General features: G+C 34.0%; 4 protein-coding genes, 1 non-coding gene and 1 pseudogene across 8 annotated transcripts; 2 read left to right on the plus strand and 4 right to left on the minus strand.

Moving 5' to 3' along the window:
- Positions 1-94: 94 nt before the first annotated feature.
- Positions 95-2,338, minus strand: IQD64 (protein IQ-DOMAIN 64). The gene is made up of 3 exons (XM_003553708.5): positions 1,496-2,338; positions 1,092-1,331; positions 95-899 (listed from the first exon to the last, which is right to left on the minus strand). Exons 1-3 carry the CDS (start codon positions 1,820-1,822, stop codon positions 354-356), a joined length of 1,113 nt encoding a protein of 370 aa, XP_003553756.1. The 5' UTR covers positions 1,823-2,338; the 3' UTR covers positions 95-353.
- A 2,446-nt stretch (positions 2,339-4,784) lies between these two features.
- TRNAH-GUG (transfer RNA histidin (anticodon GUG)) lies at positions 4,785-4,856 on the plus strand. Its single transcript has one exon. It is a non-coding gene; the product is annotated as a tRNA-His (tRNA).
- A 341-nt stretch (positions 4,857-5,197) lies between these two features.
- LOC100781866 (probable ribose-5-phosphate isomerase 3, chloroplastic) lies at positions 5,198-7,237 on the minus strand. Its single transcript, XM_003553709.5, has one exon. The coding sequence runs from the start codon at positions 6,276-6,278 to the stop codon at positions 5,433-5,435; it is 846 nt and encodes a 281-aa protein (XP_003553757.1). The 5' UTR covers positions 6,279-7,237; the 3' UTR covers positions 5,198-5,432.
- Positions 7,238-7,468: 231 nt separating this feature from the next.
- LOC100794435 (peptide-N(4)-(N-acetyl-beta-glucosaminyl)asparagine amidase) lies at positions 7,469-15,141 on the minus strand. Of its 4 annotated transcripts, none has more exons than XM_003554640.5 (17): positions 14,928-15,141; positions 14,801-14,854; positions 14,573-14,728; positions 14,330-14,428; positions 14,014-14,100; positions 13,647-13,729; positions 13,265-13,378; positions 12,680-12,734; positions 12,496-12,582; positions 11,808-11,863; positions 11,653-11,712; positions 11,411-11,498; positions 10,568-11,314; positions 10,416-10,476; positions 9,272-9,374; positions 8,522-8,656; positions 7,469-7,904 (listed from the first exon to the last, which is right to left on the minus strand). In XM_003554640.5, exons 1-17 carry the CDS (start codon positions 15,003-15,005, stop codon positions 7,820-7,822), a joined length of 2,148 nt encoding a protein of 715 aa, XP_003554688.1. In that variant the 5' UTR covers positions 15,006-15,141; the 3' UTR covers positions 7,469-7,819. The 4 variants fall into 4 exon arrangements, with proteins under 4 accessions (XP_003554688.1, XP_014627480.1, XP_040868643.1 ...); XM_014771994.3 differs by having other exon boundaries at positions 8,522-8,733; XM_041012709.1 differs by having other exon boundaries at positions 8,522-8,733; positions 14,330-14,728; positions 14,928-15,117.
- A 1,691-nt stretch (positions 15,142-16,832) lies between these two features.
- On the minus strand, positions 16,833-19,252 carry LOC113000438 (protein DETOXIFICATION 42-like; annotated as a pseudogene).
- A 3,357-nt stretch (positions 19,253-22,609) lies between these two features.
- LOC102669415 (protein ECERIFERUM 2) lies at positions 22,610-25,460 on the plus strand. Its single transcript, XM_006604780.4, has 2 exons — positions 22,610-23,171; positions 23,675-25,460. Exons 1-2 carry the CDS (start codon positions 22,743-22,745, stop codon positions 24,545-24,547), a joined length of 1,302 nt encoding a protein of 433 aa, XP_006604843.1. The 5' UTR covers positions 22,610-22,742; the 3' UTR covers positions 24,548-25,460.
- The last annotated feature ends 1,299 nt before the right edge of the window (positions 25,461-26,759 follow it).

Raw genomic sequence — 26,759 nt, forward strand, 5'->3', positions numbered from 1 at the left:
TGTTATATTGCATTTTCATCAAAAAGACAAAACACTGATGTAGTTCTTTAATGTTGCTATCTAATAAGAATTAGAGTTTTACCTGGGTAGTCCATAAAAATAAATAAATGTTTTTATTAAAGGTGAGCATAAGTTACCAAAGTAAAACTCCAATTTTGTACCAAGTTTTATCCTTTCATAAATGATTATCGATCTAGCATCCCACCATGCACCACGCATTTGCTGCCAAGTACAGGTAGATAGGTGATGAAATTGCGTTGCCCAAACTCAGAAGGGTTACAAGGCATTTACACGACTTAAGCATTAGGTTCAAAACTGAATTACTAGCTTGTTCTATAACCGATCAGGAGAACTCAATAATAGGATTCAGTAGTAACCGAGCTGCTGCCAAAGGAATTGCGCCTGCTGTCGTTTTTTGACCCATGAGGATTGATAACCCAATGGTCCAGGCTTCTGTGATCGAAGCGTAACGAGTTTGAGAATAGATTTTGCCTTGGACCATTCAATGGGGATTCCACAGACTTGCCTTTGTGCCTCGTTCCCCGTCTTGGTCGTTGTTTCGGTTCACTCTGTGACCTTGCTTTAGCCCTTGAAGATTCTGTCTTGTTCATGTAATTTGGTGACAGTGATTGACGGTGAGGCACATAATGGCGCTGAGAAGTTGACAAGGCAATTGTCGCTGGGTTAAATTCAGACATGGCACGGTAGTTTCCTAGGCTGTTTGGTTCTACCATTAGAGTTTTCTTGTATTGGTTTTGTCGTTTAGAAACAACCGGCACATGCTTCGAATAGTATGTCATGGAATCACGCTCTCTTCCCTTAACATATGAACCATCTAGTGGGCCACTCCTGCTTTTCAAAACCTCCACTATTTCTTCCACACTCATATCGTTTGAATCCTATACATAATAGCCATATTGCAGGCATTATCTAGAATGCAGCATAACAGAACATGTAACTGAAAATTAGCCAAAATTTCAATAGGATTTACTAATTCTAAATTGAATATAATGGTTTTATTACTTGAATAAGCACAGTATGTCAATCTTCAGATGATAAAATCGAGATATTTTGGAGAGTCTGAATCTTACTTTATTTTCTTCTGTAATGAGATCTGTGAAGTATGGGAGTTGTCTATGTTGCAGAGGCTGTTGTCCGAGGAGGTTTGCTTCCTCTGCCATCTGAATTCTGTGAATTCGGGCTCTAACTTGTATGGCCATCAACGCATGCATTCCACGTAGTGTAGCAGTTGTTTGTTTCCTTACAAGGTGACCCCTCACTAGTGCCTGTAACTTGACTAATCCCCTTAAAGCATGCAATGCTCTCCTTGCCTAAAAATTCACATGTAGCGTGTTCATCAAACCTAGTCCAACTGTTGAGTCCAGGACTATGATGTAAGAAAAACTATCAAAATGTAAGAGGATACAACATAATTATTATCAAAGGAGAAGCCTAGCTAGATGTGGCCATAAAGTATTTGACAAGAAATTCATACCAAATACGAGCGAAAGCTGGCCTGAATCTTTGTAGCGGCTTTGTTTTTATCTTTAGAAGCCTTTGCTAGTGGTTTTGGAAGATGCCTTGGAGTCTTAGTTTCCAACAAGGGTTGTATTTGCAGCTTGGCAGAGTCACCTGAGTCAAATGATCTGGAAAATTTATGGCCTACTACCTTGCTTGTTATTCTTCCTCCTGTTAGTTTTCCAAAGCTCCATCTGCACTTCACTTTGGGACTCACAATCAGACTCTTATCCTCGATCTTCTTGATTTTATCTTCTTTTTTCCCTAGAAGGAAGTTTCTGATCCATTTTCTGGCCTTCCCCATTTCTTGTTTCCTTCAAAACATCAGTTAATGGGAGCTGGCAACTGAACAAGCTACAGAGCTTCCTATTGCCTGAAATACTCCAGAAAATTAGGAATTAGATACACACACATAATATATTAGTTTTTATCCCATCACACACGTGGATTATATATACTGCATTCTTCTACTGTTCACTATAACTGTTTCAGGGTGCTTGTGCTTCTATTTAACTAATCATTGCTGGCTTTGGCCTGCAAAGCTTTCTCTGTTAAAGCCATTTGGCACTTGCCACCCTCGTGGAGCTTCCCAAATATAATTCGGGGAGCATTCCATTTCAACATTGTCTCAGCCTGATCCTCAAAAGCTGTAAATTTTTCTGACTTCAGTAACATTTAGGGGACGAGGCTGTGAAAATTACAAGATTTTATTTCTTCCTTTTTTAATCAGGATCAACTAGCTGATTAGAGGAGTGCATTCACATATTCAATGACAGTACCTCTCTATAGAAACAATAAGGTAGAAACGTCAGTTTTATAACCTTTTTTTGGTTCCTTTGAGGCTTAATCCGGGATTCAAGGGCCATTAATGGCTTGCACGCAAGTGTCAAGGCTACAAACATCTTCAGAAAAACAAATAACATTATAGTAATTTTTTATTTATCAATGCCTATCCGTGGAGAAATTTATTGTATGGTTTGGACCACTATACTTCCACAAAATTTCTACGCGCTATGTAATCAAATTTTATTAACTCTTATTTGTAAATTAATTTTTTTTAGAAATTCATGGTGGTCTTAAAACCTATAATTTGTTTTTTTTGGGTTTCTTCCCTAATTGAACCGTGGGTTCGATGATTTTAGAAATTATCAACGAACAACAACGCTAAGATAACAATTGGCGTCTTAAAACCTATAATAACTTCTCCAATTTGTGATAGAAGATGAATTTGAGAAAGGTTATCAACCATGGTGGTATTCAATTGTTTACTTCTACTCATCATCAGAAGTCAATGTTGAAGATAAATAAATTAGCACAAATGACTTAATATTGTGTTTGGAAAACAATGAGAATCGATTCTTCTTATCAAAATCATGATGTCAGCATAAAAAAATAAAAGCAAATATTTGCTGTTTTGCTTTCAACGTGCTCCACAAAATCAATTTTTGTACAATGCACTCCTCCAAACAGCACTAAGTATGTGTGTTGACTTTGAATTCATCTCTATCCTGTTGTACTCTATTGGGTTTGGCTCTGATTTAGTCAAGAATATGCAGCGTTAGCTGCTCCAAAATTAGAAGATTTCAAGGGCCTTTCACTTCAACTGACTATAAGAAGTAGAGTTAATATTTAGTTAAATACAACTTGGATGAAGAAAAGAAAGACATGAGAAAAAGAGTAAAAAATCATGCATTGGATTTGTTATCTAATTAGTATGCTGTTGTACCTTTCCTTTTCGTTTTTTTTCGGTTCTCTGTATCCTCTTTCTCGACTGATTCTGACATCTAAATCAATAAAAAGACAATAGATCGAGTTTTTATTTTTTTATTATATATCTTTGTCATCCAGCTCAACATTCAACATGTGAATGTCCTTTTCCAAAATAAATATTTTCTTTAAATATGTGTTGCAGAATTTCAAATGAATATTTATGTGCTATCATTTAATTAGAAAACTTGACAGCGATAATGTAAGAAATTTGTTCTTAAAATAAAAAAGAATAAAAAAACAAGGAGTCCTTAGCTTACTTTTCTTTTTTTAAGGAAACAAGCCGAGGAAGGGAAAAGTTATTGATACAACTAATACGTGTTAAAAATAGATTATGGTTATTTGATTTTTTAACAATGCAAATATAATTGGTGCAAAAAACAAAAACAACGCAAATATTTTTTATAAGATAAGAAAAAAAAAATCAATTTATGATTAATTTATAATAACTTTTATTTTTCATTCTTAATTATTTCAAATACATGAACCGTTTTGGGCTCTTAGGACAATTTAGGTTGATCTCATGTCCAACGTAGATTAAATAGTAAATAAGTCGAGCAAAAGATATATTTATTTGTATATCCTAGTTCATCAGTTGAGGACTTGATCTAAGATTAAGTCCGTGAGTCCTAATTCTTTAGCTGAGGAGCTGAGGACTTGACGTACGTAATTGGACAAATTCATATTAAGACGAGTAAATTATGTAGAAGTAATATGAAGTTGCTCTGAGTTGATGCACACATGTTGTTATTAGACGTCAAACCAAACATGAGTATGGAAGATTAATTATACCTGAAATTAAGAGATAGGCTATAAAAAAAAAAACAAGACATATATGTAACTAATTCATTCCTAATGCAACTCGCAAAGCTAATAACATTTTCTTATATAGAGGTTTGCACCACAACGAACTGACGAAGTATAAATACTAACAATAATATCTACTTAGACTTTATTAACTTATTTTTATATTGATTTGTCATCATCACGATATTATTGTTCTTATTTGACCTTCAGAAAATTTTATTAAAAAGGCATAATCACAATCAAATATAAATAATAACCCACCTTCATTATACAAGGAAAAAGTATACATTTAAGAGCTATGATGATAAGAAAAGAAGATCAAGTTTTGAGAAAAAGTCAACCATATTAAAAGTGTATGCACATCTGATATAAGTATGTTGTCAATTTTGTAGTATCCATGCATCATAGATAAACAAGTCTCGTCAGTTAAAATACTCCATAGTACTACTACTACTTGGACATCGTGATTATAATGCTCATTATAACGAGAGCTTTGATTACAGAGATTTTGTTCTAATCATTATTTTTTGTTAAAAACAAATGAATGAATTGCATAATAGGTTGCTATTGGGTGTTTGTATGGATGGTGCCTGCAGCTAGAACAGAACACACATAATGCGTATGCAACCCAATTGCTTCTCAAAATCTCTGTGAATGGACAAGTAGTTATTTTTCTTTTCAGTCATTAGAATGTGGCTGTAGTTTAGTGGTGAGAATTCCACGTTGTGGCCGTGGAGACCTGGGCTCGAATCCCAGCAGCCACAATTATATGTATTTTTTAACTTCAAACTTTTTTTTTAATCTTGGCATATACCATATAGTATATAACTCCCTATATTTTTAACTTGAAACAAATTTTTATCAGGATACAAGTATAAACAACACAACAGTGCCAATGTGAAATAAGAATAGTGATGAAATAGATTTTGTTTTGGACACTTGATTGATTGCTTAGGTAATATTGGATGTTGGACGCTTGGAATTAAAGTCACAAATTCAACTACTGACGGTCAATGTGAGATTGGACTTGCTTCCTTCTTCTCAACCCCGATTGATTTCAAGCTTTGAACTAAATTACATCAACACGCTAACAAAATATTAATACTTAGAAAGCAGGAAAAAAAAAGTTACATTGAATTAGAATGCACAAAATTAACTTCTTTTTTCTCCATCCTCATGCATTTTGTTTTTATGTAAAAATAAGTTTCATTAGTCGTATAATATGGTAACATTGAAATCACTGGCGGAGATAATGACTGTTGTGCATAATTGGTGCAAAATAAAAAATGAACGCAATTATTATTCCTCTCAGAAAAACAACATTGAAAGGAAATTAGGAATTAGCGTCTGAGTCTGACTTGAACGCCGGATTTAGCAGCGATGATGACAGAGGTGGCCATGTTCAAGAACAAGCCGTGGTCGACGACGCCTTCGAGAGCGGAAATTTCGGCGCCAGCGGCCAATGCATCCCTGATAGGAGTCTTGAAGTACAAATCGACGATGTAATTGGAATTATCGCTGACGTAGGGTTTCCCACTCTCCTCCAGTCTTAATTTCGCTTCCACGCCTTCTTCCTTGAAAAGCTCCTGAAGCCGATCCAGATTGTACTTCCAGCAGAACTGGACCACCTCCACCGGCATGGCCAGGCCGCTTCCGCCGAGGCCGTCCACCAGCTTTGTGTCGTCGACGACCACGACGAACTTGTCGGAGGCGGCCTCGACCATCTTCTCGCGGAGGAGGGCGCCGCCGCGGCCTTTGACGAGGTTGAGGTCGGGGTCGACCTCGTCGGCGCCGTCGATGGCGAGATCGAGGCGGGGATTGTGGTCGAGGACGGAGAGGGGGATGCCGAGAGAGCGGGCCTGCTCCTCCGTGCGCTTGGAGGTAGGGACCCCGACGATGTCAGTGAGTTGGCCGGAGGCGAGGAGTGCGCCGAGCTTGGCGACGACGAAGGCGGCGGTGGAGCCGGTGCCGAGGCCGAGGACCATGCCGCTCTTGACGGACTCCACGGCCTTGTCGGCAGCGAGTCTCTTGAGGTCGTCCTGGGTGAGGGTGATGGCGCGGATAGGGAGAGAATGGGGTATGGTGCGCAGGTTAAGGGAGTTAGGGGTGCGCAGGATAAGGCGGGTGGAGGCGTTGTGGTGTGCGGATGAGAGAGATGGGGGAGAGGAGAGGGATAGGGAAGCCATTGATGAGAAGAAGAACAAGTTTGTGATTCTAAGAAGAGAATGGGAAAACTGGGCCTTTGTTTTGGGTTCTCTATCTATCAGCTTTGCCTTACTTGTGCAAGTCCTTCAAGTTCACTAACGACTGCGTTGCTATCAAGACGAAGGTATTCATTTCATCACAATCCATTTGAACTTCAGCACAAGCCTACAAATTTTCTGGTACGGGTAAGACCCATTCTAGAGTAGGAAACTGTTGCTCAAATATGAACCAAGTTACATGGGTTATGAACCATCCCATTCTAGACTAGGCATTAGCGATAATCAACAAAAGTCAATCAAATTCGTTCTCATATAAACGTTTAAACGTGCAGGAAAAATAAATCCATAAAACACTACCCACCCCGCAAAATCCAAATGCTTAAAAAGACATATTAGGTGTTGATAGGTGCACCGAGCAGTATTGTTGGTATTGCTGGTGTATCCAGCATTTCTCCTTTTTTCCAATTTTGTCCTTCAATTTTTCCACCTAAGATCTTATAGAAGAAGCCTCTTCCTATCTCTTCCGCAAGACTTGGTTTTTTATTTTTTTTTAAATTTCTTAAAGTTTTATTTTTTTTAATTATTAATATGTTAAATTACTCATTTGTGCATTAATTTTTTTTATTATTAAAAAATTTAATATATATTAAATTTTGTAATAGTAAATATTTTTTATTTTTAAAAAATATACAAATTAAATAATTTGTACGATTTATATCAAAACTAATTATAACAAAATTTATTATTTAAATTCACATGCACATTAAATATACATTAAAAATTTTAGTATTATATATAATAATATTATTTATTTTATAATATAATTAACTCATTAGCTTAATTGGTTAGAACGTTGTGCTAATAATCTAAAAATTAGAGGTTCAAGTCTTACTTGGATCACTATTTTTAAATTAATTCGTAATCAATATTTTTCAAAAAAAAAAAATGTAAGACACTTCCGGAAGAAGCCCTTTCATAGGATGAAGAGGATCTTTCATAAAAGTTACTATGGAACTCTTACGGAAAAAGCATGAAAGACAAAATTAGAAAAAAAAAAAATACTGGGTACAGCAAGCAACACCCTTGAGGTTATTCCCACATAACCCTTGAGGTTATTCCCACATAGACTGCCGAAAAAAAATAAGTAAAACCTCTAGCGTTATAAGGCAAAATTTAAAATCAATGCGGTCACATATATATAGCTTTTTTAATAAAACATTGACCAGTATAAATAATATTACTGTTATGTATGGGCAGTAATCTCAAGCCAGGAAGTTTTAGTTTTGCCTCCTCATTTCATCCACGGTGATGGGCTTCCTTTTAAGGCATAGACAAATTTAATCTTAATTTTCTTTTTCTTATAAAATAAGACATAGACAAAAGAATTTGCTCAACTATGCTCACAATTTACCTATATTTCATATAGATTTTTTTTTCTTTTATCTTAATTTTTCGGATCATCGGAAGAAGGAGACCTTAACTATTTCGTAATTTAGTCGGGAGGTAATTAAAGTCTCCGGATTTCATATAGATTTTGCATAGAGGTCAATGCTACCGATTTGCAGCCGGGAATTAGACTGAATATCTCTGACTGCCAGAAACCTAAACCTGCATAAACATAGTTTAATTAAGAACAATCATAAATCACACAATCCAAACCATGACCTTTCAAACGACAATCCAGACCAGACCATGAATCAACCCACATAAGTACCAAATTGGGGATTTCCTTTTAATATTTGAAGGTCATTTCATGTTTATTAAATTTTTTTTATAAAAATGAAATTAATCAATTTAGCTTTTTGTAGCTATCTGGTTACGATAAACGGACGGTGATATTTAATTTTAAACGGACCATGATAAAGTTAATAATTATTTTCTAATTTTGTGAGCCCAGCATAAGCAGACTGACGCAAATCAGAAAAATCAAAATACAAATAAAACAATAAGAATATCCGAAATAAAAGTCTTAACTCTTCAAGTTTAACTTTTATACATAAAAAACACATTCATTTGTCCAAATGTTTCAAAACTCTTAAAGAATAGCTATTTAAAGAGAAGTATATATTTATAATAGGTTTAAAATATAAGCATATGCATTCTTTATCAAAATATCATAATTGTTTTAACAAAAAATATTTAAGGAATAGATTCACCTGGATTACCTATCATCACCACTCCCAAATTTTTTGCTAAAATTTCTTCACCGTGTTAAGGTAAATTACCTGAAAACATTACATGGAAAACTTGCAGAACTGATTGTGTATGTTCTGCGCTGGAAACGGTCTTCAAAGAACTGAGAGGTTTGCTTGTCCAAAACCTGCCAACTGATCCCATCATCACTACTCCCTTCAAGAATCCTGAGAAAGTAACACATGCCGCAAGATCATGAATACACAGCACTTGCTTTATACTGAAGCTTATGCATGACAACTCACTACAAAGCAAAGAAAAGGTTAGCAGAACCTTTTTAGGAAAATTGAGCTAGTCAACGAACATAACAGTTAACCAGGGGGAAAAAAAGGAGACTTTAACAGCATATGCAAATGGTAGCGGACAGGCAGAGAAAAAGCAGGGCACACACTTATGACACAATTTACTTGGCTTGGCTTCCATGTTATTTTTAGGATTTGATTATGATAAGACGGTGGCATAAATTTTATACTACCAACAAACTATATTATGTTTAAAAAACATTTGAAATCCTTTTTTGAAAGGTAAAATAAAGTTACTACGATCAAGTAAGTTTTAAATTGACTACAAATTAAATTCAGACTAAATTTTCATGGTTAATCATATCCGGAGAGAGAAGCAGTTACATTACTTAATTTGGAGCAATTAAGCTTGCTTATTAGGATTAGAGAACACTATAAGGTAAGGCAGAGTAACTCAACTACTCATTAAATAATTAATAATAATAATAGCAACAAAGAACAGAATCAAGAGTAATTCAGCATACATTCCAAAGTCCGTACCAGTCCATTGGATCCCTTTCTGGTGCATCATTGGCTGACATCAACTCATATGCTGCAAGCTCAAACATCTTGTTATCAAATGTTCTATACACGACCCAACAACCTACGCAGCCAGATATATAACAAATTTCTTATATCAGCATCAAGAGAGCAGTGTCTGCACCTTTAGAATGGGGTGGACATAGAAATCAAATGGAATTATACTTTTGGCACTAGCATTTTGATAGGGAATGAAAATCTCTAAATATTATTTATCCAACAAAAAGAGGAAAGTCCTCTGGAAAACAAATATTCAGTAACAGAAAGATGAAAAGAAAAAAAAACATACAAAGAGATTGCAATAAGCAATCTCTACCGAGGCAAAATGGCCACCAACTTTACCCAAAATTCTCCTCCTCCTCTCACGACTCCCTAGAAAAACATTCAGCATTCTCCCTCCAGTGTCCTTTCCATTGACACACTGCAAGATGTCTATCTATTCTGTTATGCTTAGGGTCAACTTAGTCAATTTGGGCACACTAAATATTCTTCATTGCTTCCTCCCTCAAATCCCTTCTCTGCCCTTTATTTCTTTTAAATAGACTATAGCTTCAGTGCCTAACACTTTTCATAATTATGAATTCTTTTTCATCAATATTAAATCTATATCATGAAGAAAGAAAACCAACAAAGCAAAACTCCTAAGCATGAGAACTTTAACAAGGAATTACATAACTGCACAGAGATATTAGTAGCTTAGCACTATAAATTGTAAGTGGTTGGTTTACAATCTATTTATAATGAGAAGATTGAGGTACTATGGAAAAATACTAGCAAACAAAAATACCAAGCCAAGTAGTCAACATATGATTTACAATGGTTGGTTTGATATAGTTGGCATAAAAATCATCCATCGTGAGTTACAATAAAGAAAAAGCCCCAATAAAATCTCATTAACATATAATTTATTATTAAGAATAGCAATTAGTGTATAGTATAACCATATGGTAGGCGACATATAGCAACTTGTTCATTTCTAATGGGAGAGTAGAAATTATGTTTTTCCATTTGTTGGTGAAAGATAGCAAGACCTTAATTCTATAGAACTATGTTTAAGCTTGAACCATAATCTGATGTTGTAAGTTATTTATTTGGCTAACCATACCTCTTCCTCCATTTGGTTCTTCCCATTTAGACATTCGAGTGCCATCAAATGCTGATGTTATCTGAAATTTTATAAAACAGGGACAACTTTAAGGATGCTATAAGGCACGAGTATGATAAACACATAAAAGAGCCAGCTATAAACAAACTCACAATCCCAAAAGGCAACTCCTCTGAACTTGCAATTGCTGAACCAGAATGTATTCTATTTAACTTTAAAAGTGGCAACAGAAACATATCTTTCCCATAGTTTTCACACTTGTTAAGATTGTAAATCATGTCATCCAGAGCATCTAACGCAACAGGCAATGCTAAAGAAGTTACTACAGGGTCACCAACCAAACAAATTTCAACTCTCCCATCTGTATTCAACTTTTTCCCCAGAAAAAGAGCACAAAGTAAGTCATCAAAAGATGGAAATAGTTTCTGAAATTTTGGGTTCTCTAGAACTGAATCAATGGAGGTCCTTCTTGTTTTATAGGGGGACTTGCTAAGATCCAAAAGAATTCCTTTAGTAGTCCTGAGTACTTCAACAGCTTCTGACTTTGTTAATTCTTCCCCAACAAATTGATAAAGGATAGGTTGGAATGCATTATAAATCCTTGTCACATGCTCATCTACACACAAGCGAACTGGGCAAGCAGAAGAACTTAGCTTATCAGAACCCATTTCTAATCTGGATTTGCGCCATTCCTCATTCCCACTTCTTCTTCCAGGTAATGAGAGTGACTTGTCATCTTCAGCATGTAAACTCCTCTCAAGTTCTTTGTTTTCCTCCATATCATGGGATTCAATAATTGAAAGTAGTTGAGATGCAAAGCCTCTTCGACTTTCTTTTGTTATATTAGAGAGTAAAGTTGACAAAGAAGGCTCTGTAAGGATAGTACGTCGAGATAGGACCTTAATTTTGAAAAAGATACAAAAATTCGTCATAAATTATTAGCAAATTGGGATCCTCATGCTTGTGAAAGAAAGAGCATAAATTGTAAAACCTACCTCATGCCACTTCCTTGTGTATCGTTTGGTGACATCATAAACTCCATCTTTTGCTATGGCTATTACATAATTTAGTTTTTTCCCCCACCTATGCCACAAATTTAAAAAAATAATAATGAGGAAACATGGAAGCAAGATGTAAACTCCTAATGAGGACAAGAACAACTATTTTCTCACTTTCAATTAGATGGATGATAGCAATGAATACAGTAAAGTGAAAGTACTGCATAAATGAATAATACCCTTTTTCATATAATAATGGCTTGTCATAGATTCCTTCACATGGGTCAAGATGCATCCATCTGTAAGATCGTAGGTCTTCAGAAACAAATACATCTGACCAGAAATAGTTCTAAAGGCAGATTATGATAGCCAACAACTTTTAGATCAATTATACCTTCCCAAGTATTGAGAGAAGCACTCTGTCCAAACATGATCTGTAAAGTCCAAGATCTGGAGATAAACCAAAAATCAGTGACAGGAAACCCATTCCTCACTAGATAAACAAGCACATGTATATCCTAGGTTGAAAATTCACTGGCAAAACTGTAAGGACATCAATACTCAATACCCATTTTCCCTAGTTAGTGAAAAATAGCCCAATCATTCCATATAAATCAATGAGCACCAGCACCAAAATACTGTAAAGGGCAAAGTGTTCCTGATAAGAATGCAAGCTAAATTCAAGAATTGCTTTTAGACTTACAAGTTTATACCATGGCTACCTTTTCCAAACAGATAACAATTTAATTTAGAATATCAAGCATGACTTTTTCCCCCTATGTATATGAGAACTGAGCATACATTTCATGCAAGTAAAACTAAAATTAAATCAGTTACAAAACACAAGATTTTGTCATGTAAATGTTTGACACAAGACATTTGGCACTGCATTTGTAATATCAGAATCATCATGTGCCATGCCACAAAATAAGTAGCTCAAATCAAAGATTCAAAACCAGGTCTACACCATACAACCTAGCAATTAATGATACAGAAAACTAATGCATTGTCTACTCAATTGCAGCATAAAAACCAAGAAAAACCAACATATTGAAAAGACTGAATTTCATCCAGTTACAAACCAGACGTGACTCATAGCCAAAAGCTCGACAATATAACGTAAAGCAATTGGCCCATTCCCCACAGCGGCCCTCTCTTGTTTCCACAAGCTGCAAATTTAACGAGAAGGAAGTATCAGTATATAACATAAATGTGGTTGGCCGTTGCCCAAATATAAATTATAACAACTTGACATGAGTTGAATACCTTCATTGGATCATTGTACCGAGGGAAGCGAGTTAGTTGGGAGCAAACAGTACAGCTGGGTTGTGAAAAGATAAATGTGAATAACAGGAAAAAAAATTGAAGTCAGGCAAAAAATAGAAGCTAAAAAGTTAGTGAACATAAGCAGAAACCTTTAAAAATGGTTTATAAGCAAAAGGACAAAATCCAAGTAACAATAACAATACTAGTTTGTTATCACCGGATCTCCCAACTGTAAGTAGATATGTAATATGTAATAGATGAATAATTCCATTCATAATAAAATATGATTTGCTTGTGAAGACCTGATCTAAATAAAATCAAACAGGAAGCAGTTTGCTGATCTTGTAAAATAGGATATTTTCAACTTTAAAGAAACTATTAAGTTGATTATAGTAAAACCATGTTGCAAACAGATCAGTTGATTAATTATAGCTTAAAGAAAGTGTACAATTAGTTCAAATGCATGATGTCACAAGAAAATTGAGATAAAATATCAATTATGGTAATTAGCAGAGCCACTTTCGTTATCTAATTACAAGGAAAACAGAGTAACTTCACATTAAAGCATACATTCCATGGTCATACCGATAGAGTTCAACCCTAGAAGCTCCATAAAGAGTCTCGGAAGGAAGTGGAGGAGCCATGCCCTGGCCTACAGTATCGTTGCCACAATCATGACAAGATGGTGAATTCACCCATCTATTAGACAAGAACAAGAAAGAAAGAAGAAAAGAATCAGATGCAATTGACAAAAGAGAACACATATGCAGGTTAATTGATGTCTTTCATGGTGATAAACATTGCATGGATCATATTTGGGTTAAATAACAAATATGTCAGCAACTTATGAAGCATGAGATCTATGATCTACTCTATTCTGTCCTTACGGAGTTATTGACCATTGAAACGTTTGGCTCATTTAGCATTAATTAAAAGCAGAATAGACGATATAATAACCAGTTTAAACCTGAAGGACCGTTTGAACCAGAAAAGCAGTTGCAGCAGGAAAGCATGATCTTGTTCTATTTTTGATGGCTTGAAGTTCCCCTCCTGGAAAATGTTTATCAGGCTTACTGATTACAAAACAATAAAAGCATAATAGCAAAGGATATGCTTATGAAATGGCAACAGCATCTCAATCCACACACAGTGCTTGTCAAAATGAAGAAAAAGACAATTCCAGGCTGAATGGATTTTTATAGTAGTAGTACAGAGAGTTACAGAAAAAGAGTTGGTTTTACTTAAACACAATATAAACATCCTCTAAAATGAAACTACATATTTGTCCTATGAATTAAGATGTTCTCTTGAAAGAGAAATATAAATGCTCTTACCTTGGCCAAAGAGACCAAAGCTTTCTCCTCAAGCTCTTCCACAGGAACGGACTTCCGAGCAGCCTCCTGCCGTGTTGCATCCTCATACTGCAACATATCAAAACAAACCAACACACGGAATGATAGAATCTTCTTTGACATAATAATATTCATAACGACAACAAGGTAGCCCGTTTTTAGAGTCTATCTAGTTCACTGTAAAATTAATTCTCGTTTTCACAAGCTATGCAACTTCATGAACCAAATATCTCGCTCTCCTCACTCAAAAGTCAAAACAAAGATAAAACTGTTTGTAAGTCAATAAGGAGAAAAATACCATGAGGACTTGACTAACGTAGGGCCGTACTCTACTATCAAATTCTTGAGGATTTTGGCTTGCCACATACTGCTGCAACATTAGCGCTTCCTCCTCTGCCTGTACAGATATAATAATGCATGCACACACACACACACAAAGTGAAAATAAAAATAAAGTTGAAACTAGAAATAAATACAGAAATTCACTCCATTTCCAAAATCGATTATACTGAACACAAATTCTTAGGTGAAACACTGAAACCTGCAAGAGTCTGGCCAATTCCTCATCGGATTTCAACAAATCGGCAGCGCTTGGTTCCGGTTCGGAGTCGTTGACCGAGACTAGTCGTAGTTTGTCAGAAATGGCGACGAGATCAGAGTCATTGACCACTGGAGTATCTTGTTCGGCTCCGAAAATCTATGCAAAATTTAAGAAGAGAATCAGAGTCTAGGAAATAAATATATGAAAATTTAGGAGAGGAATTGAAACCTTTTGTTGATGAGGTGGAACGGAAGAGAGGGAATAGAGCTGGAATTGAAAAACCTGCAATAGCGGAAGAATGAATGAATTGGAAAATGAGTAGGGAGAAAGATGAGTTATGGAGAAAGAGGCGCACTTCGAAGCCGTCGTCTGTGTCGTAATGGAGATCAAAGTCAGAATCGTCGTGGATCACCTGAAACCTGCGCGCCACCATCTTCTTTCTCTCTACTCAACTCAACTCCCACCATGGAATGGTACCAAGTCCTTAATTCAATTCTATTTTCTCTTCTAAATCACACAAACTAAATGTTAGAGCAAATTAAAGTTTAATACTAATATTCCTTTAGTTTTTATCAAATTATATATAACTCTACCAACAATAAGTAGTTTGAGTGGTCATAGTAGAATTTTAAGTTTGAGTTTTATGAAAAAAAAAAAGTAATTAAAAATAAAGTCACTATAAATAAATGACCAACTAGATTTTTTTTTAATATTAATCATCATTAAACTTTATACAAATGTATAAATAATTGATAATATATATAAGATATATCATATGAGTGATTTTTTTATATTTAAAATTAAAATATTTTAAATTAAAGATTCATTTAATTTACTAAACACATAAATAAAATATTTTTAATATTAAATTTATGTCAAGATAGTCTCATAATTACTACCATCTCATAATTTCATGATTAATATGGTTGTCACCAATACCACTGAGATTTTATCTTCTTACACTAATCTCCTTTAAGCTTAAAAATATTTCACTAATACTTTCTTAACATTTTTACATGAGACTATAAAAAATTCTTTTACAAGATGAATGTAATGATTAAAAAAAATTAAATATAATATATTATATAAGATAAATAATTATAATTAATAATAGTTGTCTTTCATTTTACTTATGGTAGCAACGTAAACAAGACCAATCTATTCAGAAAAAAAAAAAAAAAAAAGACAAAGCATCTTTCTTCTAGCATCTTTCATTCTGCATTTTTAAGCAATGTAAACAAGACATGGCATCCTTATTCTAGAATTCTGTTGAGAATGTATTCTTGTAAGTGTCTCTCTATTTTTTATGCACTTTAAGTGGATCACGTCAGCATAAATTATCTTTTTTATTATTATTTACGGAAACCAACTTAAGACATTTCACTATGAATATCTTCTGCATTACAAAGGAAATAGAATGATAAATGGTGGGACTGGCATGAGATACAACCGTCCTAGCTAAGGTATGAGGAATAATATTAGCTTGTCCATCTCGTTAGTTCAAAAATAATTCTCTCTAGTCTCTAACTATGTGTTTGGATGAGAGATTTAAAATTTTTTAGGAAATTTATATACATAACATTTTGATTGTCTTGATCTAAATTCTTTTCATTTTGTAAATATTTTGTTTGGATGAGGTAGTTCAATTTCTTGTATTTTAATTTCCTTGTTTGGATGAGGTAATTCAATTTCTTGTATTTTAATGAAAATTCAATTTCAATGAAATTCAAATTTTTATTTTTAAATATTTATTTTGCTTTTGCTTTTTCATGTCTAGTGAAAGGCATTGATTCTTCTAATATGTTCTTTTTATTTTTATTTTTCTTTTAAAAAGTGCTTCTGATATGCTGTGGATTTGAGTAAATGGACAATTTAATGAATATCTCAAACATAATTTTTATCCCGAAAATTCTAACATCTTCTAATAATGATTAAAATGTGATATTGGTCTTATAAATACTTTGATTTCAAATTATATTGCAACGAGGACTAAGTTGATGTGATTACCATATACAAATCTCCTAAAAACGAAAGGACTTCTAAATCTTTTTTTAGCACTAGTGATTGTTCCATTCCATGCCATCTTTCATTTTCACGTTATTCATGCAATTAATTATATTTGCATGGTTACAAACATAAGCTTGATTCTATATTTCATTTCATTTCACTATATATGATACTATGAGAGTAGAGTTAGAGATTTTTCTGTACATATGATACAGAGGTAAATTTTTCAACCAATACCCCAAGCACAATCAGGCAGGGAAAAGTGCCTATTCTTTTTGAAGAATTTTTTAAGCGACTTAAAAACCTAGGGAAAGCTTCTCTTCACTTAAATGTAATCAACAAACACCACTGAAACCTAGGCCTAATATGAAGCTATAACTACGGTGTCTGCCATGTGCAGTCATGAGCTCCTTAGGAACTCCCAAGGTCCTGATCCCATTCCAATTCTGCATCAACATTAGTTCATTAACTAAAAGAGAATGCATTGAATCAATGTTCTAAATGTGACAAGTGTCTTGATAGTGATCAATTCAATTAGGTGGAAAACATTAGCAATAATAATCCTTAAAAATCAGTATTACCTCAAGAAGCTAGCAAATGCCCTAAGACCCATATAGATGGTCAAAGCAACCCAAATTCCAATGAAACCACCGGCGGATGACAAAATAAGCAGACAAATGATGCTAAGAATTGCAACCACAACTTGAGAGTTACCATAATGAAGTAGTCCTTAATATTTAGTGCAGAAGGCTGAATATGCCATTTATCATAATACCATGTAACATTAAAAATGGAAGAAAATACTCACCATGGAGAAGGCTGAATATGCAAAATCAGATGCCCCAAAGTTGACACCATAAAAAACAAATGCTAAAGAATTCAGGGGTTGAGTGACTACAACAAACTGGTAAGAAAGAATGAACATGAATGTAACTATGTAAGTCTCCCTGCTTAGGGGGTTGGGAAGATACAACACCAATATCCTTTCCAATTTGAAAATGAACAATTACCGTGATCCCAATTTGAATGAGGTGGAGGACATTAGCATCTTGTGTAAATATTTTAGCACCAAAGTGCAATCCTATTCCAAGAATGAATGTAAGTGTCAATCCTAAAATCAAACATATCTACAGTATAACAAATAGCGTGTCACATTTGCATAATGTATGTCTCTGAGGAAAAATGGTATTTCATTCAACACTCTAAAGCACCTGCAGAACATTAGCATCTTGTGTAAATATTTTAGCACCAAAGTGCAATCCTATTCCAAGAATGAATGCAAGTGCCAATCCTAAAATCAAACATATCTACAGTATAACAAATAGCGCGTCACATTTGCATAATGTATGTCTCTGAGGAAAAATGGTATTTCATTCAACACTCTAAAGCACCTGCAGAACATTAGCATCTTGTGTAAATATTTTAGCACCAAAGTGCAATCCTATTCCAAGAATGAATGCAAGTGCCAATCCTAAAATCAAACATATCTACAGTATAACAAATAACGCGTCACATTTGCATAATGTATGTCTCTGAGGAAAAATGGTATTTCATTCAACACTCTAAAGCACCTGCAGAACTCGTGATGCAGTTGTTGTGGCCCTGTCAAAATCCTTATTAGCAAATGCGCCCGCAAGAATCGCATGAAACCAACATGTTATTTTGGAAGCTATAAACTAATTGAAGAAAAATGACTAGGGAAAAAAACATTGCCTTTTACTTGTTTCATGATGGCAAATGACATTATAATCAATTGGATAACATAAATGCGTAATTATTCCACATTGATGATTCAACTGGCCATTGAAAACATGAGAAAATTATGGCTTTCTATAGCTCATTTCATTCCTAACCAAGTTTTTTTACAACTTAATCAGTTTCCCATTTTTCACAGGAAAGTGTGCATTGAAAAATGAAAATGAATTCAAAGAATCACTCATGTTATCCAAAACCTTTTCAATTTTTTCAATACAAGAAAACATTATTCAAGTGGATATCATTGCTATTTTATCCACTGTTTTGCTATGAAACCATCATGTAGTAACATAGCAAGACATTGATTGGACAAAGTAATATCTAACCTGCCTAGCAACAGCCAGACCATCCGCAAGAAGAGACACTGCCAACCAAACCTACAGACATACTTGAAATGCAGCCCTAGATGTTGGTCCCTGCCGTGTAGCTAGTGATGCTGTCACACAACGATGACTCTTATTAATAATAGAAAACCTGAATGACAACAATATATGGAAGGACAAAGATGGTGTCAAGTCTCAATACTAAAGTGTTAGTAAACCTAAACAGAAAAAAGTAGAAGATTATAAGTATCAATTTGAATGGAAAAAAGATATAAAACATCATAGCAATTTCCATAAGAAAATTTTGATTCTACAAAGTTTATGATTAAATAACATGAAATAAGGTATTGTTTATGTAATATTGCTAGGGAAGGAAATAGCAAATACATCTTCAGTAAATAATTTTAACTATGGTTTCAAGGATGAAATCTTAATACAAGAAATTGGTCTAAGCAAATACAGCTATTTCGCCCTGCCCAGTTCTTATTTTTTTGTGGATCATTAGGTCTAAGCAAAATAAACCCTTACCATTTTTAAGAAATCGGTCTAATTGCAGATGCTTTATGCTTGGAGGTACAAGGTCAACTTGTTCCATCAAGTGAAGAATAAACACAGTGAAGAATAAACACAAAGTGAAGAAACCAAAGTTTTTATAGAAGAATAAACACAAGCACCTACACTACAGAGTCTGTTCCTAATAAATTTGCAAAACTACCCACAGTACAAATTAATGAAATCAAACAATGAGCAACGAAATCAAATAATGAGTACCCACAGTACAAAACCAATAAAATCAAACAACTAAATAAAAAATAAATCACAAATTAACGAAAAAAATGAACACACCATGGCACAACGAGAGTGTGGGTCGAAATTACAAGGGAAACTTTCTTGTGAGAGAACGCTACGTGTGGTGCATGAGAGTGATTGAGATAGAGAGCTATTGTGCTGAGAGGGAGAGAGCGCTAGCGTCGTGTGCGTGAGAGTGGCTGAGAGGGAGAGAAAGCGTGTGCGGCGTGAGAGAGTGGCTGAGAGGGAGGGAGAGCGTGCCTAGATTGGAGGGAGAATTTTAATTTCTCTATTTTTTTGTGAAAATTTGAAATTCTTTCAATTTAGTCTATTAAAATGTTTTATAAAATAATGACATTTTAATTATTTCTGAAATATCTTATTCAAACAGATTATTTTATAAGAAGACATTTTAATATCTCAGTTAAAATATTTTACCATTGCTTCATCCAAACACACACTAAATTTATTAATGATGAAACCTACGTACTTCAGAGAAATTTATTCTATGTTTCTGAATTCTGTCGAACACCAGTTCAAAAAAATTACATGAGTCATATCCATGTCCATCTCGTCCATAGAAGCGCGTAAATAAGTCCCAAGGCTTCACCTTCCAGAATTAAGATGCACGGGTTGTCGAAGCTACAACGGAACCCTAGCCTGACTTCTGCTCCTGAGAGAAAAAAGATGCATCGATCCACATTACACATATAAAAACTTGCAGGTGGTTTCTTCAATTCCAAGGCAGCACCAAGGGAACTACACTAATAAAGGCTCAAGCTGAGGTCACAACTCTCTAGCTTTGGTCCAAAACAAAACTGGATATATTCCAAAGATTAAAACAAAATAAAAGGATCAAAAACCATTTTTTTTAACAAACATCATTTTGAAAATAACTATAGATAAAAGTTAACCAAGAGGTAAACTATTATATAGGTTTATTATATCTATATTATATTATTTGCCGACCAAAAAATATATATTACATTACTTTTTGGAATATTTGTAAAATATGTTGTATTTATTATATTTACATTTTTATTTATAAATTTAATATAGGTATTTTATTATTATTAATTATTTTAAAGATAATATCCTGAATTTCAATATAACTATAATTTATATATTAGTACTACATATTTCAAAAAATTAATTTACATTCACATATTTAAAAAATAACAAAAAAATGTTAAAAATATAAAATATTTAAATAAACTGCAACTTTGATCTTTTGGGAATGGAATTATTTTTTCATCTTTCACGGACTATGGTAAGCAAGTCTTGAAGGTCCAGCGATAACCAGAGGAGATTGGTCAAAGAGAGTTGCGAATAAATGATGAACTAAAGACTAAAGTAAAGGAGCCAAAGAGCAGTAGCTCGCCGAACAAGCAGAAGCAGCTCTAAAATCTAGTAATTAATGTAAAATATTTTTGTCAAGTGATAGGCAAGGAAAACGTGTCTTGATTCAAATAACTTATTTTTCTCTTTAATTTCAAAACTTTTATATCTTTAATCCATGGATTCTAACTCACTTCAACTAAAAATAAAGTTAAACAATCTCATCCTACATGACTCAATAAAATTAAAACAACTGTATTAAAAATTAAACTCACTTGTTTACATTTTTTTATACATAAAATTTAGAGTAATTATATATTTTTTATTAATTTTAAATTCTGTCCACTTTTTAGATTTGGGGTTTTTTATTTGTGCAATTGTTTCTACACCATGCATCTCTTAGAAGAAAATGATGAGATCTAATTTTTACCCATCTTGCTTACCTTTGAAGAAAATGATGAGAACACTGGCTATCATAAAACTACCCACCTTCCATTACCAATTTAACAAGCATAAATGATTTTTATATACCTTACAAAATATGTTTAATTGCACTTAAAAGTAATGACTGAACGTGTGCGAATGTAGAATAATATATATCACGGGTTTATATGTATATGGAAGGAAAATACTTGTTGGTACGAAACTATTTTCGTAAAGAGATATACGAATATATCTGATTGGTTAATTTTAAAATTACATTATGCTTTGTATTCTGTTAACTGTAATCGTACGCATGCTATTGGCGCCTGTGTTTATTCATGTAGGAAAAGCTTCGTACAAAGTAGCAACGTTCGTATATGGAAATCGAAGGGGTTACTCTGTTATATAAGGGGTAGACGATATAATAGTGTAGAGTAGTTTTTTCAACTTCACGTGGAAGTCATTTAGTTCCAATTTCTAGTTATATTCGAACGTCCCTAATGTGGTAGAACATGTCAATCATTGCAAAGGGGGAACAATTAGACTCGCTGGTGCAAGTTGTTGGCGTACGATCGAAGAGAGTGCAAATATGAGTGTTGTTGAGAAGGAGAAAAGAGAGATTATGCAACAGTGACGGTGATGAAAAACAATCACCACACAAAAGCCAAACGAATATAAATACTGAGGAAATATATAATTCGTAAAAAAAATATTAGAAAAATTATATAATTAGTCAAATATTTGTGTATAAAAAATCTTAAAAAATGAACCTAACTTATAATATAGTTATTTTAATTTTATTGGACCGCCGCCTATTTAAATGGGATAAGTTAGAACAAATTAATCCATTTCTATTTAATAAAATAGAATTCTCGATAGTTATTAACAATTACTAATATCTCTTCTATTATATTTTCTTCTTTGGTCCTATTAAACAAGTCTTTCAAGGATATTGGTTAAAAAAATTAATAAATACAAAGTTATTCAAAATCATGATGTAAGTGCATGGAAAACCTTTTTTTTATTAATGTTTCAACTAATGTCCTTAATATATTTATTTATTAAGATTAATATTACCATCATTTAAGATAATAATTTTTTTAACTTCTTATTCATAATTAACAATTCTATTTTAAAAAACTTAAATCCAAAATCTATTCTAACAGTTCAGGAAAAAGAAGCACTATTATCAGCATGTGAGCCAAAATAACTGAAACATGTGAACATAACTAAGGTTCACTTTACGGTAGTTGCTAGGAACATTTGAGAAGCAATTATTCCCTAACATTAATAAAAACCACCAACTATCACCGTCCTCTTTAATTCTCAACTGTCCACACTTATACAAGTTTAACCGTCTTCATTCTTTTATATTATGTTTAGGGCTGTGTACGTATATATACATATATATATATTGCCAATTTTAACGACTTTCATCAAAGCAAAACATACCCATAACATAACAGTGTTTTTGTTTTTGTTTCTCTCTGTCACTGTTCTCACGTAATCTAGAGTTGTCGGTGCTAAGCACAAACATGTCGAACTCGAGGGTAGCTCTGAACTCAAAACTAACGGTTGTGTCAAGCAGACCCGTTAGTTCTTCGGGTAAGGCTCATGCGCTATCCGCGCTGGACCGTGGCATGGGATCACACACACTGCATGTTATATACTACTACAAGAATGAGGAGAACTGGTTTGAGTCGTTTGATTTGAACTCTTTGAGGGAATCGTTGTCTGAGGTTCTGACTCTGTACCCTACTGTGACGGGTCGGTTGGGAATTAGAGGAGTGGATGGTGGGTGGGAAGTGAAGTGTAATGATGCGGGCGTTCGGGTCATAAAGGCCAGCGTGGATGCCACACTTGATCAATGGCTCAAATCTGCCTCTGGCTCCGAAGAGAACCTTCTGGTTGCTTGGGATCATATGCCTGATGATCCTACCACATGGTCTCCCTTCCGAATTCAGGTATCATTTACAATCAAGTGCCAACAGTTTTTCTTTTTTTTGTTGTTGAATCGGGTATACCTCAGCCAAAAAACAAGAACTATCCATAACGCACAAGAACAATTTTATTTAGCATATACTTGGTTGAGCAAAGAATTTTGTCTAGCTTTTATCTTTTATATTTTATAAATTTGATCATTTTTATACTAAATATGTTAAAAGTCATATTTAACTTTAGTATCTGAATTAACTAACATAAAATTAGTTTAATTTAACTAGTAATTTTAAGTTAAGTATTGTATAAGTTTATTGGAGTATAATTGTAAAAGTGAAGTTACATATTTGATAAAAATAAAAAATTTGAATATCATGTAAATGAGAAGACATAAAACTAATATCTTAAAATTTTGAGTTAAAATATGATGTTAGTTTTGGTTATGTGGTGTGTTCAAAGTTCATTACTGATTGTTATAGATGATTTTGTATAGAATAAGATAGAAGTGATCGGTGGATGTTGGTTGCAGATAAACAGCTTCCAAGGGGGAGGGGTTGCAATAGGAATAAGTTGTAGTCACATGGTGGCAGATCTAACTTTCGTGGCATCATTTTTCAAATCATGGACCGAAGTTCACCGCCACTTGCCCATTACCCACCCTCCTTTCGTCGCTCCAAATCACGCAGATGCAGAGTCTCTCCCTCGCCATGCAAAAACAGATTCTCCGAGAAACATGGCCACAGCCACCTTCAAGTTTTCCACTTCAATCATCAATCAATGCCTCACCAAAGTCCATGACACGTGCCCCAACGCCACCCCATTTGATTTCCTCGCGGCTCTGTTTTGGTCTCGCATCGCTCGCGTCAAACCTCCAAAGAATCACCACCAAACACAGTCTCTATGCATTTGCACCGACTTTAGGAGTCTCATAAAAGCGTCACTCCCTATAGGGTACTTCGGCAATGCATTGCACTTTTCAATGCTCTCGCAGAAAGTGGAGGACATGGAGAGTGGCCAGTTAGGAGGCATAGTTAGTGCAGTGCATGGGCATTTGGGAGGGCTTTCAGAGGAAGAAATTTGGTCTACCAATGAAGGGAATTATTGCATGTATGGGACTGAGTTAACTTGTGTTTGCATGGAGCACTTGGTGTTTGAGGAAGAAAATGAGTCGTTGCTATATGCTGCAATGTTCGGGAATAACGAGAAACCAGTTCATGTTTCGTGTCGCGTGGGGAATGTGGATGGTGAAGGTTTGATCACAGTGATGCCTTCCTCAGTGGGAGGACTTTCGAGAACAGTGATGGTGATGCTTCCTGAGGAAGAACTCGCTGAACTAAGCAAAGACGAAGCAATATTGGAGTTGGAGCCAGCGATGCTTCTTGCTGGTTGTGTGGACCATTAGACTTGTGCAAAAATTTAATTTTTCGGCTTCTTGTCTCTCTCTCTCTCTCTCCCGCTATGTAATGCAATGCTGGCAACCTTTACTTACACATGGGACCAGAGACGAGACAAGAATAAAGCTTCTTACACACTGCTCACAGTTGCTAAAATTTGGAAGAATAAGAAAGTTTTTGTGAAATGTGATAGAACCAGCTCATATCTATTTATGTAGACGAGTTCTAGGGTGGACGCGAAACCAAGTGTTGTAAGTGTCAAAGTTAAAAACCAAATCACGAAGAAACTTGGTTTTCGTAATTCAATGATCATTTTTTATTGTCCGTCCTGCACCGTCCGATTGAGTTATTCATAATCCAACAGTCTATTTTTGTTGCCCGTGCTGCCCCAAAAATATGTCTCAAGTCTCGAATTTTCGCTGTCCGTGCTATTTGTAATCTGACATCACTTTTGTCCACTGATTCCACAGTATCCAGCATGACCAACAGATGTTGAATCCTAATATTTCTTTGTCTTTAGGTCCCAATCCATGAAAGAATAAATCTTCAGCATAAGTAAGCTTAGGATCCTTGCAAAAAAATTCATTCAACAACACTACACGTTAAAAGTTAAAAACCAAATCACGAAGAAACTTTTATGATGATTATTCTTGACAAAAGACCGTTGGATTACGGATAATTCAATCGGACGGTATAGGATGGGCAGTCAAAAATGATCGTTGGATTACGAAAAACTCAATCCCACGGTGTTGGTTACTTTCACACCTTCAAAACTTGATTTCGCCTATGCACGCTAGAACTCGTCATTTATATAAGGTGAGTGAGTGAGAGAGAAGATATACGTATGTGTGTATGTAGTATGTACCTTTAACTCATCAGTCATGACTATGACTACCTTGCATGAGTAAATTGTTTATGTGACTTTTGTTTATTTATTTATTTATTCATTTTTCAGTAAATAAAAATATAAAATTGTCCATTTAAATCTTGTGTTAATTTTATTATTCAGTTCTTAAGGAGTATACTGATATATTAGTAAAGGAAAACAAAAATTTAATTTATTAAATTTTTTCAATTATTTAATTTTTTTTTTGTTTGAGATTAATATTATCTAGTGTATGAAAGACACTTGTTAAGGATTAAAAGTACAAATTTTCTATTGAAAAATGAAGGGTTTATTGCTTAAAAATTATAAAAATATATATAATATTTTTTTCATAAAATACTCTATTTTAATTAAAGTTAATGTATATATATTGAGAATTTTTTAATGAATGTGAAATATTATTTTACTTTAACTAAAAAAGTATTGTTAAAGAATTAATAAACAAAGTATTTAGTACAATAGAAATGAAGGTGAAAGCGTATCAATAAAAAGTTACTTTTAATTCTTTAATTAATTACCAAAATGTATTGATATTTTAATGGTTATAATGTTCTACATTATCAATCAATTAAAAATTATTGATATAATTATTAAAATAATTATTATAAAAGTAAGTAAATATGATAATTTATTATTAGATGTATATTTCTAACCAAGAGTTTAATAATTATGCATAAAAAAAATTACATTATCAACCTATTAAAAGTTTTTATTGGTATAACTTTTAAATAGTTATTATAAAAATTAATAAATTTATGTGATAGTTTGTGATAAGAAGACGCAAAAGGCTTTCTGTCATATTTACTCTACCGAAAATATTTTAATAGCTATGTACATGCATGTGATGTCCCTCTTATTTTAAGACTGTTTACTGGCATTCTACTTACGCACAACAGGCAGCGCCAACAATAAACCAAACCAATCTTCACTAACAGAAAATTTCTGACGATCGAGTTTGAAGCATTGATCTCTTAAAAATAATCAGTAAAACATTCATCGAAACCATGATTCGGCACAACGATGGATATCTTGGCTTTAGATCAGTCTCTCTCTGTCTCATCATTTAATAAATTGTGCATGATTAAGCATACATAATAAGTTTTGTGAGTTGTCCGTAAAGGACCAATGTCAATTAGTTTTATTGAGATGCGATTAAATTTTGGAGCATGCAGGAGACAGGAAACTTGATGAAAAGAATGATCTGAGATCAAAGGTGCATAACTGGTATATATAGTAATGCTTTTGGTGGAGTATTAGCAAACTTCCATGAACATCTAACAAATGCATCAGTGGTCCGATCCCCTGACACCTCAGATATTGGTACGGCATCTATA

The sequence above is a fragment of the Glycine max genome, chromosome 19, assembly GCF_000004515.6.
Source record: "Glycine max cultivar Williams 82 chromosome 19, Glycine_max_v4.0, whole genome shotgun sequence".
NCBI classification, from domain to species: Eukaryota; Viridiplantae; Streptophyta; class Magnoliopsida; order Fabales; family Fabaceae; genus Glycine; species Glycine max.

What these genes read in the sequence shown, in the direction of transcription:
- IQD64 (XM_003553708.5), bottom strand. Translation starts at nt 1,822, where the DNA reads ATGGGGAAGGCCAGAAAATGGATCAGAAACTTCCTTCTAGGGAAAAAA. An exon ending in CCAGCTTTCGCTCGTATTTG is followed by an intron (nt 1,332 to 1,495) that starts GTATGAATTTCT and finishes GTGAATTTTTAG; the next exon opens with GCAAGGAGAGCATTGCATGC. An exon ending in TCATTACAGAAGAAAATAAA is followed by an intron (nt 900 to 1,091) that starts GTAAGATTCAGA and finishes TATTATGTATAG; the next exon opens with GATTCAAACGATATGAGTGT.
- LOC100781866 (XM_003553709.5), bottom strand. Translation starts at nt 6,278, where the DNA reads ATGGCTTCCCTATCCCTCTCCTCTCCCCCATCTCTCTCATCCGCACAC.
- LOC100794435 (XM_041012709.1), bottom strand. Translation starts at nt 15,005, where the DNA reads ATGGTGGCGCGCAGGTTTCAGGTGATCCACGACGATTCTGACTTTGAT. An exon ending in TTCCACCTCATCAACAAAAG is followed by an intron (nt 14,729 to 14,800) that starts GTTTCAATTCCT and finishes AATTTTGCATAG; the next exon opens with ATTTTCGGAGCCGAACAAGA. An exon ending in TTCTCTCAATACTTGGGAAG is followed by an intron (nt 11,713 to 11,807) that starts GTATAATTGATC and finishes ACGATCTTACAG; the next exon opens with ATGGATGCATCTTGACCCAT.
- LOC102669415 (XM_006604780.4), top strand. Translation starts at nt 22,743, where the DNA reads ATGTCGAACTCGAGGGTAGCTCTGAACTCAAAACTAACGGTTGTGTCA. An exon ending in GGTCTCCCTTCCGAATTCAG is followed by an intron (nt 23,172 to 23,674) that starts GTATCATTTACA and finishes TGTTGGTTGCAG; the next exon opens with ATAAACAGCTTCCAAGGGGG.